General features: G+C 48.3%; 1 protein-coding gene across 3 annotated transcripts in view; it reads right to left on the bottom strand.

Moving 5' to 3' along the window:
- The window catches only part of LOC100497766 (sodium- and chloride-dependent GABA transporter 3), a 119,942-nt gene that overhangs the window by 41,899 nt on the left and 57,474 nt on the right, over positions 1 to 20,569 (bottom strand). For all 3 annotated transcript variants that reach the window (XM_031901299.1, XM_031901297.1, XM_031901298.1), the window contains exon 7: positions 13,017 to 13,151. In XM_031901299.1, the coding sequence (XP_031757159.1) occupies positions 13,017 to 13,151 (135 nt within the window). The remainder of the gene's footprint in view (positions 1 to 13,016; positions 13,152 to 20,569) is intronic.

The raw sequence follows: 20,569 nt of genomic DNA, 5'->3' as shown, positions 1-20,569 counted from the left end.
CTATATATTTCCAAAAAGTGCACACCTTCAGCTATTCAGAGACACCACTCTTCTCTTTCTACATGGAAAATTGTGGCCGCAGTCCCTTGCAGAAGTCAGCGCTTTGGTCAGAAATCAAGGAAAAACCAGATACAAACCTAGATTTCTCCCCAAAATCTCCATGGCAACTACCAAAAACTTACTAAACATCAATCTGCAAGTTCCCCTGAATAAAACGATACCCCATATGTATGGGTGCACATAAAGACGTGGCCACCAAATGCCCCCAAACAGGGGCAATGCATAAGGGGGGGCTGTGCTCTATGTGCTCTACCTGCAGTTATATAGTCTAAACACCCCCATACCTGTGAAATAACCCCCGCAAACTATATATTTCCAAAAAGTGCACACCTTCAGCTATTCAGAGACACCACTCTTCTCTTTCTACATGAAAAATTGTGGCCCCAGTCCCTTGCAGAAGTCAGCGCTTTGGTCAGAAATCAAGGAAAAACCAGATACAAACCTAGATTTCTCCCCAAAATCTCCATGGCAACTACCAAAAACTTACTAAACATCAATCTGCAAGTTCCCCTGAATAAAACGATACCCCATATGTATGGGTGCACATAAAGACGTGGCCACCAAACAGGGGCAATGCATAAGGGGGGCTGTGCTCTATGTGCTCTACCTGCAGTTATATAGTCTAAACACCCCCATACCTGTGAAATAACCCCCGCAAACTATATATTTACAAAAAGTGCACACCTTCAGCTATTCAGAGACACCACTCTTCTCTTTCTACATGACAAATTGTGGCCGCAGTCCCTTGCAGAAGTCAGCGCTTTGGTCAGAAATCAAGGAAAAACCAGATACAAACCTAGATTTTGGTCAGAAATCAAGGAAAAACCAGATAAAAAACCTAGATTTCTCCCCAAAATCTCCATGGCAACTACCAAAAACTTACTAACCATCAATCTGCAAGTTCCCCTGAATAAAACGATACCCCATATGTATGGGTGCACATAAAGACGTGGCCACCAAATGCCCCCAAACAGGGGCAATACATAAGGGGGGGCTGTGCTCTATGTGCTCTACCTGCAGTTATATAGTCTAAACACCCCCATACCTGTGAAATAACCCCCGCAAACTATATATTTACAAAAAGTGCACACCTTCAGCTATTCAGAGACACCACTCTTCTCTTTCTACATGGAAAATTGTGGCCGCAGTCCCTTGCAGAAGTCAGCGCTTTGGTCAGAAATCAAGGAAAAACCAGATACAAACCTAGATTTCTCCCCAAAATCTCCATGGCAACTACCAAAAACTTACTAACCATCAATCTGCAAGTTCCCCTGAATAAAACAATACCCCATATGTAGGGGTGCACATAAAGACGTGGCCACCAAATGCCCCAAAACAGGGGCAATGTATAAGGGCAATTTCAGTTGAAATTTTGGGGGCTGCGCTCTATGTGCACTACCTGCAGCTTTTCAGTGTTAACCCCCCCTACCTGTGAGATAACCCCCACAATCAATATATTTACGAAAAGTGCACACCTTCTGCTATTCAGAGACGCCACTCTTCTCTTTCTACATGGAAAATTGTGGCTGCAGTCCATCGCAGAAGTCAGCGCTTTGGTCAGAAATCAAGGAAAAACCAGATACAAACCTAGATTTTGGTCAGAAATCAAGGAAGAACCAGATAAAAACCTAGATTTCTCCCCAAAATCTCCATGGCAACTACCAAAAACTTACTAAACCTCAATTTGCAAGTTCCCCTGAATAAAACGATACCCCATATGTATGGGTGCACATAAAGACGTGGCCACCAAATGCCCCCAAACAGGGGCAATGCATAAGGGGGGTATGTGCTCTATGTGCTCTACCTGCAGTTATTTAGTCTAAACACCCCCATACCTGTGAAATAACCCCCGCAAACTATATATTTACGAAAAGTGCACACCTTCAGCTATTCAGAGACACCACTCTTCTCTTTCTACATGGAAAATTGTGGCCGCAGTCCCTTGCAGAAGTCAGCGCTTTGGTCAGAAATCAAGGAAAAACCAGATACAAACCTAGATTTCTCTCCAAAATTTCCATGGCAACTACCAAAAACTTACTAAACCTCAATTTGCAAGTTCCCCTGAATAAAACGATACCTATGTCTGGTTGCACATAAGTACATGGCCGCCAAACCTGAAAATGCATAATATTGGGGCTGCACTCTATGCACCCCTTTTTTTTTTGCCTGCACCCGAATGAATGGAATACGCTCGGGTGCAGGCACATGTAGCCGATATACGCATGAAAACGCGTGAGAATGCAAAGTCTCGCGTTTTCATGCGTATATCGGCTACATGTGCCTGCACCCGAGCGTATTCCATTCATTCGGGTGCAGGCACAAGTAGCAGGCGTAGGGCTGAATTTTCGGCAAGCGTTTTTCCACTTGCTGAAAAAAATCAGCCCTACGCCATGTGTGGCATCAGCCTAACCCTTGGCAATAGAAACTACCAGAACAATCTTAGCCTTTCTAGAACAACTGAAATCAAATGAAGTTAAAATGGAATAAAACCACTAAAAGCAATCAAAGAACAATAATTGCAATGAAATCGGTGGTCAGAGCCCTGGATCCACCAATGTCACTGCAAAAGCAACCTTTTTGGGGGCACTAAACACACAATAAAGAACAATGCAAAGATAAAACACCATAAAATCAGTAAAATCCAATAAAACCACCTAAACCAACAGAAGAACAATAATTGCAATGAAATTGGTGGTCAGAGCCCTGGATCCACCAACGTCACTGCAAATTCAGCACCCAATAGCAATAAAAAAAGTTACAGTGCAATAGAATAATAAAAAACAGAAATCAATTATGAAAATGCCAAAAAAACACTAAAATGCAACCAAATAAATCAGATAATTATAGAGCAAGATCAGAAATAAAGTTTTAGTAAAAAAAAAGACTGCCAAAGAAAGCAAAGAAAGAAAGAAAAGAAAAGAAAGATAGAAAAAAAAAAAAAAAAAAAAAAAAAAAGTGTAAGTGTAAGTGTGTGTGTGAGTGTCTGTGTGTGCTTGGGAAAGTTGTAAATAAGTGTGTATGTGTACAAAACTGTAATAATGACAAAGATAGAAGAAAAAATTGAAAAAAAAAAAAAAAAAAAATTTTTAGACAGTTGAGATCGAAATAAGCAAAATAAACAGTGGTAGAGAGTTGTAGTTCAGCTTACCCAAGGCAGGCAGGCGATCAGGGGCGACCAATCTGGCAGGAAGGCAGCAGGAAGGCAGCAGGGGAGCTCCATCAGGTCCGAAGTGCGCAGCAGGAATGAGGAGCCGACAGTAGGCGGCGCTATTTAAAGGGACAGCAGTGGACACGTCATCATCGCGTGTCCACTGCTGTCATTGGCTGGCGACGCGATCGTGGGACCGGATCGGTGAGTATGACTGTCTCTGCTCGTTGCCTAGGGGGTTGTGAAGGGTTTACAAGCGCTGCGCTGCTTTAAAAGCGAGCGCAGCGCTTGTAAACCTGATAGTGCTGTAGGACGTAGATTCTACGTCCTGTGGCACTTTGGTCCTTTGCTACCCAGGACGTAGAATCTACGTCCCATGGCACTAAAAGGGTTAAATGATTCCCTTTTCTCTGTAATAATAAAACAGTACCTGTACTTGATCCCAACTAAGATATAATTACCCCTTATTGGGGCAGAACAGCCCTATTGGGTTTATTTAATGGTTAAATGATTCCCTTTTCTCTGTAATAATAAAACAGTACCTGTACTTGATCCCAACTAAGATATAATTACCCCTTATTGGGGGCAGAACAGCCCTATTGGGTTTATTTCATGGTTAAATGATTCCCTTTTCTCTGTAATAATAAAACAGTACCTGTACTTGATCCCAACTAAGATATAATTACCCCTTATTGGGGGCAGAACAGCCCTATTGGGTTTATTTCATGGTTAAATGATTCCCTTTTCTCTGTAATAATAAAACAGTACCTGTACTTGATCCCAACTAAGATATAATTACCCCTTATTGGGGCAGAACAGCCCTATTGGGTTTATTTCATGGTTAAATGATTCCCTTTTCTCTGTAATAATAAAACAGTACCTGTACTTGATCCCAACTAAGATATAATTACCCCTTATTGGGGGCAGAACAGCCCTATTGGGTTTATTTAATGTTTTAATGATTTTAGCAGACTTAAGGTACAGAGATCTAAATTACAGAAAGATCCCTTATCCGGAAAACCCCAGGTCCCAAGCATTCTGGATAACAGGTCCCATACCTGTATTGCCATTGTCACAACATAAGACATGGAATTATGGGACATTATGGGAAAAATGATGTAGTTTTAGGGTTAATGGGGCAAGTTTGGGGCAGATAAAGGGGGAGTAGTAGCGGCGCCAAAATAACTTTGCGGCAATTCAGCCTCGGCCAAAGCAAATTTTGTGGGCATAAGATTTAGCCAAATAGGGGCACAAACTGCAATGTTTCATCTGAATATTTGTATTTCCACAAAATGTATCATATAAGCATATCCGCTGCCTGGGGGGGGGTCACTGTCAGTATGGGATAGAATGGCTTATTCTTAGCAAGTAGGGATGAGCGAATGTTTTTGCCAGGCATGGATTTGCAGCGAATTTCCACATTTCGCCATCGGCGGATTGTTTCACGGAACTTCTGTGAAAATTTGGTGCGGAAAAATTTATGGCGCAAAAAATTTTTTGTCACACGTCAATTTGGCCACGATTGCGTAAAAACTGGCGCGGTTGCATCAAAAAGGTTGGGTATGGGTGGGACACAGGCAGGTGGGGTCAAGCGGAATACAAGCAGGTGGGGTATGGGCGAGACACAGGCAGGCGGGGGGCAAGCGGAATACAAGCAGGTGGGGTATGGGCGAGACACAGGCAGGCGGGGGGCAAGCGGAATACAAGCAGGCAGGGTATGGGCGGGACACAGGCAGGCGGGGGCAAGCGGAATACAAGCAGGTGGGGTATGGGCGGGACACAGGCAGGCGGGGGCAAGCGGAATACAAGCAGGTGGGGTATGGGCGAGACACAGGCAGGCGGGGGGCAAGCGGAATACAAGCAGGTGGGGTATGGGTGGGACACAGGCAGGCAGGGGGCAAGCGGAACACAGGCAGGGTATTGGCAGGACACAGGCAGGCAGGGGGCAAGCGGTACACAGGCAGGGTATTGGCAGGACATGGGCAGGCAGGATGCAAGTTGAATACAAGCAGGTGGGGTATGGGTGGGACACAGGCAGGCAGGGGGCAAGCAGAATACAAGCAGGTGGGGTATGGGTGGGACACAGGCAGGCAGGGGGCAAGCGGAATACAAGCAGGTGGGTATGGGTGGGACACAGGCAGGCAGGGGGCAAGCGGAATACAAGCAGGTGGGGTATGGGTGGGACACAGGCAGGCAGGGTATGGGCGGGACACAGGCAGGCAGGGGGCAAGCGGAATACAAGCAGGTGGGGTATGGGTGGGACACAGGCAGGCAGGGGGCAAGCGGAATACAAGCAGGTGGGGTATGGGTGGGACACAGGCAGGCAGGGGGCAAGCGGAATACAAGCAGGTGGGGTATGGGCGGGACAGAGGCAGGCAGGGTATGGGCGGGACACAGGCAGGCAGGGGGCAAGCGGAATACAAGCAGGTGGGGTATGGGCGGGACACAGGCAGGCAGGGTATGGGTGGGACACAGGCAGGGGGCAGATGGGATAAAGTACTGAGCGGCTGTGCTGGGCCCCACTAAGGGTACTTGTTACACTACTGACTTATGCCAAATTTCAGGGAAGAACAATTGCCGGTACCTGCAGTGGAGCAGGATGGGGTATGTTCCAAAATAACTCTTGCCCCAAAGTTCCAGGGGTTCTGTTCAGCAAGTGTGGGCACCCAGTAACCCAGAGAGGCCTTTGGCTTGGGCACCCCTTTCATACCCCCATTAGCCATTTCTATTTGTGCCAGGGAGCGGGGAGATGTAGCGGGGCAGCTAGAGCTGGGGAGTTGCCCCCCATTGGGGCCCTTCTGATATTCATGGGGCCCCTGCTTTCCTTATTCTATCCCTTTCCCCCCAATCTGAGGGGTTTCCCCTGTACATTTATATTGTGGGACCGGCCTCCCCCGAGCAGCAGGGTTTATAGGGCAGAGTCACTGGGGTAACTCGCTGGGTGGTTTCCCTACTTATTGTATTCATTGTGCCCCCCCCCCCCGGCACTCGCAGTGTTACACTCAAATGGGTCCTAATAGCAACTCTCCCCGGGGTATTGTCTCCCCTCATTTGCATTTGTCCACCCTCATTTGCATTTGTCTCCCCTCATTTGCATTTGTCTCCCCTCATTTGCATTTGTCTCCCCTCATTTGCATTTGTCTCCCCTCATTTGCATTTGTCCCCCCTCATTTGCATTTGTCTCCCCTCATTTGCATTTGTCTCCCCTCATTTGCATTTGTCTCCCCTCATTTGCATTTGTCTCCCCTCATTTGCATTTGTCTCCCCTCATTTGCATTTGTCTCCCCTCATTTGCATTTGTCCCCCCTCATTTGCATTACTTCCTTGCGCTTTGTCTCACTCAAACAACTTTCTTAAAACTCCTTTGTGGCCATTTTCTTTGGACTTGGATGAAAGTGAGATTTCTCTGAGCCGGGGAGAGAGAAAACAAGTGCGGCCCAATGAATACCAGCACCGGGGCGGGGGGCTCTGGGGGGCTCTGGGGGGCTCGGTGTTGTTTCTCTTGTGTGTGGGCAAGTCTTTGCCTTCACCCCCCGAAACCCCCTAGCAGGGACCCCAGTATTCACTCTTTCTGTGCTTATTAACCCACCCAGCAGGGTGACTGTTACCCCAATGTTTCTATATATCTGTAACCTTGTTATGGGCTAAGGGGGCCCAGCCTGAAGGCCAGTTAGGGGGGATTTGGGGTGAGTGCTTATTTGTGCCCTGGGTACCCCTGGAACTATAGCGGGGTGACTGTTACCCCAATGTTTCTATATATCTGTAACCTTGTTATGGGCTAAGGGGGCCCAGCCTGAAGGCCAGTTAGGGGGGATTTGGGGTGAGTGCTTATTTGTGCCCTGGGTACCCCTGGAACTATAGCGGGGTGACTGTTACCCCAATGTTTCTATATATCTGTAACCTTGTTATGGGCTAAGGGGGCCCAGCCTGAAGGCCAGTTAGGGGGGGATTTGGGGTGAGTGCTTATTTGTGCCCTGGGTACCCCTGGAACTATAGCGGGGTGACTGTTACCCCAATGTTTCTATATATCTGTAACCTTGTTATGGGCTAAGGGGGCCCAGCCTGAAGGCCAGTTAGGGGGGGATTTGGGGTGAGTGCTTATTTGTGCCCTGGGTACCCCTGGAACTATAGCAGGGTGACTGTTACCCCAATGTTTCTATATATCTGTAACCTTGTTATGGGCTAAGGGGGCCCAGCCTGAAGGCCAGTTAGGGGGGGATTTGGGGTGAGTGCTTATTTGTGCCCTGGGTTCCCCTGGAACTATAGCGGGGTGACTGTTACCCCAATGTTTCTATATATCTGTAACCTTGTTATGGGCTAAGGGGGCCCAGCCTGAAGGCCAGTTAGGGGGGGATTTGGGGTGAGTGCTTATTTGTGCCCTGGGTACCCCTGGAACTATAGCGGGGTGACTGTTACCCCAATGTTTCTATATATCTGTAACCTTGTTATGGGCTAAGGGGGCCCAGCCTGAAGGCCAGTTAGGGGGGGATTTGGGGTGAGTGCTTATTTGTGCCCTGGGTACCCCTGGAACTATAGCGGGGTGACTGTTACCCCAATGTTTCTATATATCTGTAACCTTGTTATGGGCTAAGGGGGCCCAGCCTGAAGGCCAGTTAGGGGGGGATTTGGGGTGAGTGCTTATTTGTGCCCTGGGTACCCCTGGAACTATAGCGGGGTGACTGTTACCCCAATGTTTCTATATATATCTGCATTAGTTTTAAAAATGCTCATTTTATAAACAAAATGTGAAATATTTACATTAACAGCCCCTATAACAGGAATACCAGAGACAGACAGACAGACAGACCCGGGCCCCATATTATCGCTATTGTTCCCTTTATATACACATTACGGAACATTATTAAGGGAGACATTTCTGGTAGAATAAATCTCAGATAAAGGGAGATCACAAGCCATTTAGTGTAATTCAATCTTTTCCTGTCAGCCATAGAGCCGTATGGGGAGCAGAATAATCTGGCAGTTTATAACTGATCGTATAAGCAGATTGGCAGTCGGTGTCGGGGTGACGGATGGAGTCGGAGTCTTTATCTAATATTATCTCTGTTCCAAAGGAACTCGCTTCCCGCCGTGAATAAAACTTATATCTATGGGACTGATAGAAAGATGGAAATATCTATCAAGGAAATTGATTTACTTATGAAACATTTACTGGGGGGGAACGACCCTGTCGGCCACAGAATCCCAGTTGTACAGATTATAATGATACGGAGCTTTGTAATAGTTACGGTTACTCTGTCTCCTCTTCCCATAGAAACCACAGATACATATCTGCTTTATTATATGTAACTGAACGTCAGGTACAAGTTTAATTATTATCCTAAAACTTGTTCTGGTTATTTATTTTTAACTGAAAACCCCAACATAAAGCATTAGAGGGCTCCAGGAAATACAGTCCCACATGCACAGGAAGTAGAGACAGTCACATGGGTACCAGGAAATACACTCCCCCGTGCACAGGAAGTAGAGACAGTCACATGGGTACCAGGAAATACACTCCCACATGCACAGGAAGCAGAGACAGTCACATGGGTACCAGGAAATACAGTCCCACATGCACAGGAAGTAGAGACAGTCACATGGGTACCAGGAAATACACTCCCCCGTGCAAAGGAAGCAGAGACAGTCACATGGGTACCAGGAAATACACTCCCACATGCACAGGAAGTAGAGACAGTCACATGGGTACCAGGAAATACAGTCCCACATGCACAGGAAGTAGAGACAGTCACATGGGTACCAGGAAATACACTCCCCCGTGCACAGGAAGCAGAGACAGTCACATGGGTACCAGGAAATACACTCCCACATGCACAGGAAGCAGAGACAGTCACATGGGTACCAAGAAATACACTCCCCCGTGCAAAGGAAGCAGAGACAGTCACATGAGTACCAAGAAATACACTCCCCCGTGCAAAGGAAGCAGAGACAGTCACACGGGTACCGGGAAATACACTCCCCCATGCAAAGGAAGCAGAGACAGTCACACGGGTACCAGGAAATACACTCCCCCGTGCAAAGGAAGCAGAGACAGTCACATGGGTACCGGGAAATACACTCCCCCGTGCAAAGGAAGCAGAGACAGTCACATGGGTACCAGGAAATACACTCCCCCGTGCAAAGGAAGCAGAGACAGTCACATGGGTACCGGGAAATACACTCCCACATGCACAGGAAGCAGAGACAGTCACATGGGTACCAGGAAATACACTCCCCCGTGCAAAGGAAGCAGAGACAGTCACATGGGTACCGGGAAATACACTCCCACATGCACAGGAAGCAGAGACAGTCACACGGGTACCGGGAAATACACTCCCCCATGCAAAGGAAGCAGAGACAGTCACATGAGCCCCCAAGGAAGCTACTCAGAGTCATAGGAGGCTACTCAGAGTCATAGGAGGCTACTCAGAATCATAGGAGGCTACTCAGAGTCATAGGAGGCTACTCAGAATCATAGGAGGCTACTCAGAATCATAGGAGGCTACTCAGAATCATAGGAGGCTACTCAGAGTCATAGGAGGCTACTCAGAGTCATAGGAGGCTACTCAGAATCATAGGAGGCTACTCAGAGTCATAGGAGGCTACTCAGAATCATAGGAGGCTACACAGAATCATAGGAGGCTACTCAGAATCATAGGAGGCTACTCAGAGTCATAGGAGGCTACTCAGAATCATAGGAGGCTACTCAGAGTCATAGGAGGCTACTCAGAATCATAGGAGGCTACTCAGAATCATAGGAGGCTACTCAGAGTCATAGGAGGCTACTCAGAATCATAGGAGGCTACTCAGAATCATAGGAGGCTACTCAGAATCATAGGAGGCTACTCAGAGTCATAGGAGGCTACTCAGAATCATAGGAGGCTACTCAGACACCACAATGTTGCTATGACTATGTCAGACTGCTATTCAGTAATAGCGATGAGAGAATTTTTTCTCCAAAACTCCAGGTCCCAAGCATTCTGGATAACAGGTCCCCTATATGTACAATGAAACATACAATAACCCGCAGACAAGTTGCACAAAATCCCCCTCCGTGTACGACTAATAATACATGGGGAGGTTGCAACAACCTTTCTTTTAACCCCCATTTTGGGTGGAAAGGCCCAGCTTATTGTATTAAACAACATCACAGAATTGTAATCAATGTTTAATTTCAATACACTTTTCACCAATTACATAAACATAACATTTAGCCGCTGAAGGCTGCATTACAATTGTTACCATTAACAACCTGTGACTAGGCCTCGGCAAGCAAACTTTCCCACCTCCTGTGCCTACTATTCCCCCCCAAAGCCTAGCCCCCAGGCCTGCCCCTCCAGGAAACACCTGTACCTCCATCTATTTAGCCCCTTTTGGCTCCCCCTAGGGCAGCCCCACCACGCCTAAAGCTGCGACTACTCAAACCAATACCTACCCCCCAAATCCCTTACTCTAGGGCGGGCGGGCGGGAACACTGTCCCCTCCTCTCCAGCTGCCATGAGGTCATACCTCCCAACATTTGAAAAATGAAAAGAGGGACAAAAAGATTTGGCGCGTGCAGCGCGGCAAATTTTTTTTACCACGCCCACTTCTGTGGCCACGCCACAATTACCACACCCCATTTTTAAAATTCATTTTTTTGCCCCATTGGCCCAATAGACAGTACCCCCCATACACAGTGCCCCATTTACCCCCATAGACAATGCCCTCCATAGACAGTGCCCCCAATTGACCCCATAGACAGACAGTAGCCCCCATACACTGCCCCATAGAAAGTACCCCCCCATACACAATGCCCCCATACATTGCCCCCAATTTCCCCCATAGAAAGTACCCCCCCATACACAATGCCCATACACAGTGCCCCCAATTTCCCCCATACACAGTACCCCCCATACACAGTAGCCCCTAATTGCCCCCATAGAGAGTACCTCCAATACACAGTGCCCCCCATACACAGTACCCCCCAATTGCCCCCATAGAGAGTACCTCCAATACACAGTGCCCCTATACACAGTAGCCCCTAATTGCCCCCATAGAGAGTACCTCCAATACACAGTGCCCCCCATACACAGTACTCCGCAATTGCCCCCATACAGAGTACCTCCAATACACAGTGCCCCCCATACACAGTACCCCCCAATTGCCCCCATAGAGAGTACCTCCAATACACAGTGCCCCTATACACAGTAGCCCCTAATTGCCCCCATAGAGAGTACCTCCAATACACAGTGCCCCCATACACAGTAGCCCCTAATTGCGAAAAGCGGGACAGTTGGGGGGTATGCACGAGGTAGTGATCCCCCTTTCTGTCTCTTTTATTTATGCCGCCTCTCTCTCCTCCCACTGGCTCTTTCGGCACTACAATTCCCATCATCCTATCCCATCCCATCCACACTAACTTCCTGGGTTCCTATTCACCCCCATTGTCATGGCCTCGTGCCGCTCTACCTGCCCGGGCTACTAATAATCAACTTGCCCATAATCTGTTACAAATAACTTTGTTGCCATTTCTATTCGATTCTGACACTAATGACAACTATTCAGCACAATGAATGAAAGGCAGTCGGTCGCTTTAATTCCGGTTTCTATTACATTATTACACATAAACCTGCCCGAGAGCAATGGCCTCTACTGTAGCTCAGTATAATCACTATCAATGCAACATATACTGTATATAATGAAACCAAAATACACATTTATATATATATATTTTCCTCTGCAATATTTTATAGATCCCAACAATCATACTGTCAGACTGGTATTGCCATCACCCCCAGACCCACTATGGGGTATTTAGTCTCCAGTTTGTGGGATATATCATTATACATTAATGGCAGATGTAATGAATAGCTTCCCTGGTTACTACACTGTGATAACCCCCCCTAGTGAGTTATAAGGAGGGACCCATCACTTAGCATAGGGTTAAGCTAAGAGTCCAGTTTAGGGGTTAAATCCAGTCTTTAGGTGCATCTGGTTCTGCTGCCCCCCAAGCCTATTCCCCCCGACTTCTACAGCCAGAAGCCCCATTGAGTTACCCATTCATTATACCCCTACCAGCAGTGAGCAGGGTGGCACTGTGCCCCAAAAAGGAATGCTGTACTGCTGCGGGGGAGGTAGGCACATAGGCATAACTCCTCCCACTCCCTTCTTGTCCTACAGCTTACACTTTGCAGGGACACAGGGCTACAGAGGCAGGTAGACCCTGGAAGCAAGTGCTTTTTAATGGAGCATAATGGGATGTGCTTTTTTGCCCCTTAGTGCAAAGTCAGCCAAGCTCCACCCACCATACTTGCCCCTCCCCTTGCACAGGGCAGCGTTGTTTTACGTCACGTTGGTGGGGCCCAAAAAAGGCCAGGGGTCACCAGGTTTCTTCCCAGTGTCCCACCGGCCCGGTCCGACCCTGGACCAGTTAGAAACATAATTAGGTAAAATGGCTTTTTGCTCTCATAGATATTCCCGGAAGCCTATTGTGAAGGTCAGAAGAAGAACTGGGAGCGGGACCCCAATGTTTGTGTGCAAAGGGGGGGCTGTTATACAGGAAAGGGTATTGGTAATTCACTCCTCCATCTAGATACACCTTGGAATGGGATATACAGTATCTAGAAAACATCTAGAACCTTCACCAACCCCCAGACACTTCATTTGTGGATCAATTTGAGCAAATTGCATTAGAAAATACCCAGTTATACCAGAGAGACGTTGGGTAAATCTGCCCAATCAGGGGCTGCCTCCCCCCCATGGAGGGCAACATTATCCTTAATTTGTGTACAATCTGCTACATACGTAATATATAATATATAAGCCCTACCTGTGGGTCTGACAGCCGGGACAGGTCGGGGTACAGGTAGAACTTGATGCCCTGAGAGGCTCCGGGGAGAGTCACCCCACGAATGAGGAGGATGAGGAGCATCACGTAGGGGAACGTGGCCGTGACATACACAACCTGTTGGGAAGGAACAGATCAGGCAGGTGAGACACAATAAATAAAGTGTAATATTCCCAGGCTCTCAGCCCAGTGAGTATCCCCCCTAGGGACCCAGCCCCCCCACACCAGCAGCTCAGTGCCCAGGGACCCAGCCCCCCCACACCAGCAGCTCAGTACCCAGGGACCCAGCCCCCCCACACCAGCAGCTCAGTGCCCAGGGACCCAGCCCCCCCACACCAGCAGCTCAGTACCCAGGGACCCAGCCCCCCCACACCAGCAGCTCAGTGCCCAGGGACCCAGCCCCCCCACACCAGCAGCTCAGTGCCCAGGGACCCAGCCCCCCCACACCAGCAGCTCAGTACCCAGGGACCCAGCCCCCCCACACCAGCTACAGTCGCTTCATGAGTTACTGATAAAGTCATTATGTCAGACTTACATCCTAGGGACCCAGCCCCCCCACACCAGCAGCTCAGTGCCCAGGGACCCAGCCCCCCCACACCAGCAGCTCGGCGCCCAGGGACCCAGCCCCCCCACACCAGCAGCTCAGTGCCCAGGGACCCAGCCCCCCCACACCAGCAGCTCGGCGCCCAGGGACCCAGCCCCCCCACACCAGCAGCTCGGCACCCAGGGACCCAGCCCCCCCACACCAGCAGCTCAGTGCCCAGGGACCCAGCCCCCCCACACTAGCAGCTCAGTGCCCAGGCACCCAGCCCCCCCACACCAGGGATAGATAATAGATAGATAGATAGATAGATAGATACATAGATACATAGATACATAGATACATAGATACATAGATACATAGATACATAGATAGATGATAGCAGCTACCTGGTTGCTAGGGTCCAAATTACCTTAGCAACCAGGCACTGATTTAAATGAGAGGCTGGAATATGAATAGAAGAGGGCATTAATATAAAGATAAGTAATATAAAGTAGCAATGAAAATATGATTGTAGCCTTTGGTTTTTTTGGCACTTGGGGTCAGTGACCCCCATTTGAAAGTTGGAGAGAGTCAGAAAAAGAAACTATAAAAAGGAGAAAATGAAGACCAGTTAGAAAGTTGCTTAGAATTAGCCACTCTACAGCATACTAAGAGTTAACTGAAGGTGAAAGCAATAGAGTGTGCCCGGGCAGCGTGTGTACATGGCACAGCGCCAGTGAGTTACGTGCCAGGGAAATCTCTCCATGTTTACGGCTACAGCGCTTCGTGGGATTGGGCTCAGCGCAACCTGGTGTTTTTATTATTGAGTCACAAGAACCATCTGCCGCTTGTTAGAGACTCCTGATCCACTGATATCCCTGGTAATGCACACGTACGGCACCGCTCTATGGCACCGCTCTATGGCACCGCTCTATGGCACAGCTCTATGGCACCGCTCTATGGCCCCGCTCTATGGCCCCGCTCTATGGCCCCGCTCTATGGCACCGCTCTATGGCACCGCTCTATGGCCCCGCTCTATGGCACCGCTCTATGGCACCGCTCTATGGCACAGCTCTATGGCACCGCTCTATGGCACCGCTCTATGGCACAGCTCTATGGACCCGCTCTATGGCACCGCTCTATGGCACAGTTCTATGGCACAGCTCTATGGCACCGCTCTATGGCACAGCTCTATGGCACCGCTCTATGGCACCGCTCTATGGCACCGCTCTCTGGCACCGCTCTATGGCACCGCTCTATGGCACAGCTCTATGGCACCGCTCTATGGCACAGCTCTATGGCACCGCTATATGGCACAGCTCTATGGCACCGCTCTATGGCACCGCTCTATGGCACAGCTCTATGGCACCGCTCTATGGCACCGCTCTATGGCACAGCTCTATGGACCCGCTCTATGGCACCGCTCTATGGCACAGTTCTATGGCACAGCTCTATGGCACCGCTCTATGGCACAGCTCTATGGCACCGCTCTATGGCACCGCTCTATGGCACCGCTCTATGGCACAGCTCTATGGCACCGCTCTATGGCACCGCTCTATGGCACAGCTTTATGGCACCGCTCTATGGCACCGCTCTATGGCACCGCTCTCTGGCACCGCTCTGTGGCACCGCTCTGTGGCACCGCTCTGTGGCACCGCTCTATGGCACAGCTGTATGGCACAGCTTTATGGCCCCGCTCTATGGCACCGCTCTCTGGCACCGCTCTATGGCACCGCTCTTTGGCCCGATCATGATCTGCCCAATTTTAGGCGCAATATCGTTCAGGTAGGCTGTGGGGGCCAAAAAAAAAGCTGACAAATATGAAAGGACCCAAATCGGCAGCTGAAATCTGCCCCTGTATGGCCGCCTTATGTCTGGTACAATATTAGCCCTGCACATACACAGTGGGGCAGGCAACGTGTGGGCACTTTCTTGTGTCTGTAGCGTTGGGTGGGGAAAAGATTTCCCACGTATCAGTTAAGCAGTATCTATTGGCTGGGCATGTCAGGTGGGTTCCCCAGTCCATTAAAGTGGATTGCAAAGTTCATCTTCATTGGGCTTCACTCGCTGGAGGGGAGTTTGAGGCCGGGCCCTAACTGGAGACTGGAGACTTATGACTAGCTATGAGAGGGCTAGATCCTTACATAACCTACTAGGGAGGTGGGGGCTCAACCTGAACACTGGCCTTAACCCTTGTTGCTATTCTAGATGCCACCAGTCCGGTTTTGACCCGGACAGCCCAATTTTTCAGTAGAGCTGTCCAAGTCATAACTGCCCGCCCAGTTTTCTCCATGGCTATTAGCCAATCGACGATGACTGTGTCAGAATCTGCCCCATGATGTCACACCCCCACCCCCCTGCCTGGAGTTCCCATGCAGGGGAGGGGGTAACCATAATTAAAGGCCAGCTTTATGGCCATTTAGGCTGATATTTAGGGGTCACAATATATTTGCCGTCTTTGATATTCTTTGGAAATGTGACTGAATGTTTTCTAACATCTGTGACCCTGTTATGAAATAAGAGGGGCCCCGAGAAAGGTTCGACCTCCAGTGGGGTTGAACTAAAAAATCCAGCCAACCACTGGTGAAAGGAGAACAAAATGGCGGCTCTCACATGAAATAAGAGGGGCCCTTGAGAAAGGTTCGACCTCCGAAGGGGCTGAACTAAAAAACCCAGCCAACCACTGGTGAAGGGGAAACAAAATGGCACCTCTCACATGAAATAAGAGGGGCCCCCCTGAAAGGTTTGACCTCTGAAGGGGTTGAACTAAAAAACCCAGCCAACCACTGGTGAAGGGGAAACAAAATGGCACCGCTCACATGAAATAAGAGGGGCCCCCCTGAAAGGTTTGACCTCTGAAGGGGTTGAACTAAAAAACCCAGCCAACCACTGGTGAAGGGGAAACAAAATGGCACCTCTCACATGAAATAAGAGGGGCCCCCCTGAAAGGTTTGACCTCTGAAGGGGTTGAACTAAAAAACCCAGCCAACCACTGGTGAAAGGAGAACAAAATGGCGGCTCTCACATGAAATAAGAGGGGCCCTTGAGAAAGGTTCGACCTCCAGTGGGGTTGAACTAAAAAATCCAGCCAACCACTGGTGAAAGGAGAACAAAATGGCGGCTCTCACATGAAATAAGAGGGGCCCTTGAGAAAGGTTCGACCTCCAGTGGGGTTGAACTAAAAAATCCAGCCAACCACTGGTGAAAGGAGAACAAAATGGCGGCTCTCACATGAAATAAGAGGGGCCCCCCAGAAAGGTTTGACCTCTGAAGGGGTTGAACTAAAAAACCCAGCCAACCACTGGTGATGGGGAAACAAAATGGCGACTCTCACAAATACGTATAAATACAGGGAAGGAATATTCTGTGCCCAGGATAAGGATCAGTCTGTATCTAAGTGAAACCTCACAGTTTGATTCTCTTTATTCTCATTATAACCCCCCCCCGTAACTTACCCCCCAGCAGCAAAAAGAGCTGCACTTTGTTACAATGTTTTTCTCATTTCTCCAGCACAATTGTATCAGAGACGCGGAGGCCGGGGGCACGGAGACCTGAATGGGCCGGAGAGCCGGGGCCGGGGCAGGGGAAGGGATCTGGCTGTTTTATTGCCTCTCACGGGGGGAGTTTAAAGACTGGGAACTCGACATTCATGTCATGGACTCTCCCATTTACTTTGTTCAATAAGGAGATCAATCTCGGTGACTGTTGGAGCCGGGGCCACGGAGGGCGGTTATTTGCCATCACTTGAACGTGAAACAAAAGGTACTTGAGAGAATGGGATTGTTGCTTTCTGGGGCCTGAAAGGCTCTTTCTTCTTCCCAAAATCTTTATTTCCCTGGCTGAGCCCAAGCGCTTCCCTGCAGCCATTCAGTTCCTTCCGTGGAACTTGCCCGAGATATTCCGCTTGATGAGAAAGACGAGGGCCACGGACTTTATGGGTCGGAAGAATAATTCAATTCTGTTGATTAAAATGTTATTCCCTAACAGGGCTCTAGGGTCGGCGCTATTGTGCGTTCCATCCCACTCGCCGGCGGAACGAGACTTTAATTACATTTTCTCATTTGCTTCTGTTAAAAGCTGCTCCTTGGAGTAATGTTCCGGCTGAAACTGAATCGGAGCGAGGGGGCAATCTGCCGGAGAGCCGCGTCCCTTCCATTCGCTTTTCCTATCCAATTAGATGTGACTTAAGGTCCCCATACACATGAAGATCCGCTCACTTGCCGAGGTCGCCAAGCGAGCGGATCTTCTCCCGATATCTCCACCTACGGGTGAGCGATATTGGGGAAAGTGTAGGCTAATTCGATCGTTGGCCCTGGCACTGGCACCAAGATAGTGACCCCCTGTGAGAAGGTTAAAGTCCTGGATCATTGCTGCTATTGAGATGCTGAACCTTTAGGCTGGTTCAATAAGTTCAGTTTATAAAGTATAAAAGGTATTTCAAGCCATATTCATTTTTAGGGTTTAATTCTCTTTTAAATGCGGCACAACTCAGTACAAAGCTTTGAGACATATTGAGTAAAAACAACATTGTGCCTATGAGTTGTACTTATCTAACTATAGAAGGAATGGGCTTTAAAAAGTAGTGTTTTGGCCTGATTTATTGCAATTTTCTCCAAAAACCCCACTAGCCCCGCCCATCTGTTCCACTTCCTGCTGCCTCCTTTCCCAGGCTGTGCAGGGGGGCGGCGGCACTGTAGGATAGGAACCAATCAGCAGCTAGGCTGACCTGATAGGGAACTGAAGCCTGTCTGTGCTTGTGTGACTGCAGGGCTGTGATTGGCTCTCCCCCTCCTTCTGTGCTTCTGGCAGGGACCATTAGGACACGCCCACCCCTCATGTGAAACCCAGACAGGGACCTGAGAGGATCTATAGGGAGCCCCAATAAAGGGGCCATTGTTACAGATAGGGTTAATGTTTAGCCCAAAGGGAAACCAGCACCGGATATTATTCATAATTGCCTACAGGGTTAGGGGGTTCCATTATCCTATATGTCTCCCTTAAAGTTGTTTTCTGGAGGATAATGGGTTCCCACACAATAGCCCAACCCTTCTAGGAATGCTCGGTGCCAGATTGTCCCTTCATAACACCCCCCCCCACGTACATCCCATATATCAAACCATATAAATATTTTAGTGCAAGAAATGTAGGAAAAGTAAAATCCATGATATATTTATAGGGCTTCGTTGTAGTCACATAAATTAGTGTCTTGCGCCGGCAGAACAGCCCCTTACACGGAGCTAAATGGCGCATTCAGGGGGGCAAATAGCGAACGTGACACCATTATATCACAGTGCGTCAGATCTGCCCGGATATAAAGGGTTCTTGGCGTGTATAGGGGGGGCAAATACTCTCTCAAACCTGGTTTTGTGGGGGCGGGGGGTCAAGTTACAAACATCTCTTTTTAGTCCACAATTTTACACTGAATTTGTTTGAAATCAATATTTAGCCAGTGCTGGAATTCATCATTCACTTGCCCTTGTCTCCACTAAATCCAAGTCTTTGTGGGGGGGGGGATATCACTCCAACTTGCAGCGCAGCAGTAAAGTGTGCCTGAGTCTGAGCTTTCAGCCAGCGCTACACATTAGAACTGCTTTCAGCTAACCTATTGTTTCTCCTACTCCCATGTAACTGGAGGAGTCCCAAACCGGACTTGGATTTCTTACTATTGAGTGCTATTCTGATACCTACTGGGAGCTGCTATCTTGCTCCCTTCCCATTGTTCTGCTGATCGGCTGCTGGGGGTGAGGGGGGGGGATATCACTCCAACTTGCAGCGCAGCAGTAAAGTGTGCCTGAGTCTGAGCTTTCAGCCAGCGCTACACATTAGAACTGCTTTCAGCTAACCTATTGTTTCTCCTACTCCCATGTAACTGGAGGAGTCCCAAACCGGACTTGGATTTCTTACTATTGAGTGCTATTCTGATACCTACTGGGAGCTGCTATCTTGCTCCCTTCCCATTGTTCTGCTGATTGGCTGCTGGGGGGGAGGGGGGGATATCACTCCAACTTGCAGCGCAGCAGTAAAGTGTGAGTGAAGTTTATCAGAGCACAGGTCACATGGCTGTGGCACCCTGGGAAATGAAGAATATGGCTAGCCCCATGGGAAAAACAGATTACAATGCAGGATTCTGCTGGAGAAGCTCCATTAACTAAAGGGTTTGTAACAAACAGGTTTCCCTGTGACAGTGTTGCTTTAATTTTACTGGAAACCTTAAAAAAAAATCAAGATTTTCTTCTCTACAGTGACCAGTTTAATATAATGCCCTCTCTACAGCCGCAGCTTCGTTTAACTCTTGAAAAATACATTATTTTGATTTAACTGCGACTGATTGCATTAGTATCTTATTATGCAAATGTATTCTAATTTTATCTTACTAACGATATTCATAAGCCAGTTTATTTGTATCTGCATCCAATACACCCCCACCCGACACACACAATAACAGGGTATCAGTGCAACAAACCTGCCTTTGCAAGCAAACAAAACCCTCACAAGGCTGGGCTCCTCTCTGTAGAGCGCGAGTTCCTAAGCTCAGAGCCTTGGTTTGGAGGCCCAGCCTGAGGGCCAGTTAGGGACAGACTTGGGGGAAATGCCTGTTTTCTCTACTAAATACCCCTGGGAGCCCATCCTGGGGGTCAATTAGAATCATTTCTTTGGTACATTATAAGGACTGAATGGCAATAATCTTGTTATACGCTAAGGGGGGTCCTTGTCCGAATGCTGCACCTCAAAAGGGGTTAAACTGGTTCCAGACTTACGGTGGCCTTACAGGGGCAGATTTCAGATGTGAAAGTGTGATAAATAGCTATTGCACTATCCTTGGGCAAAGGCCTAATAAGGATAGATAAGGATATTTTTGCAGTGTGTTATAATAAAGGCATAAATATATTGTCAAAGGGTGTTCTGGTCTGATAATAATTATTATATATAATGTTATACAACTGATTTGGCTGTGTACCCTGCTTTGTGTAATTGTTTTGCAACACAGTGCAGTAACTGATATATATATATA

This window comes from Xenopus tropicalis, chromosome 4, assembly GCF_000004195.4.
Source record: "Xenopus tropicalis strain Nigerian chromosome 4, UCB_Xtro_10.0, whole genome shotgun sequence".
Classification (NCBI taxonomy): domain Eukaryota; kingdom Metazoa; phylum Chordata; class Amphibia; order Anura; family Pipidae; genus Xenopus; species Xenopus tropicalis.
This window is presented reverse-complemented; position numbering and strand designations above follow the sequence as displayed.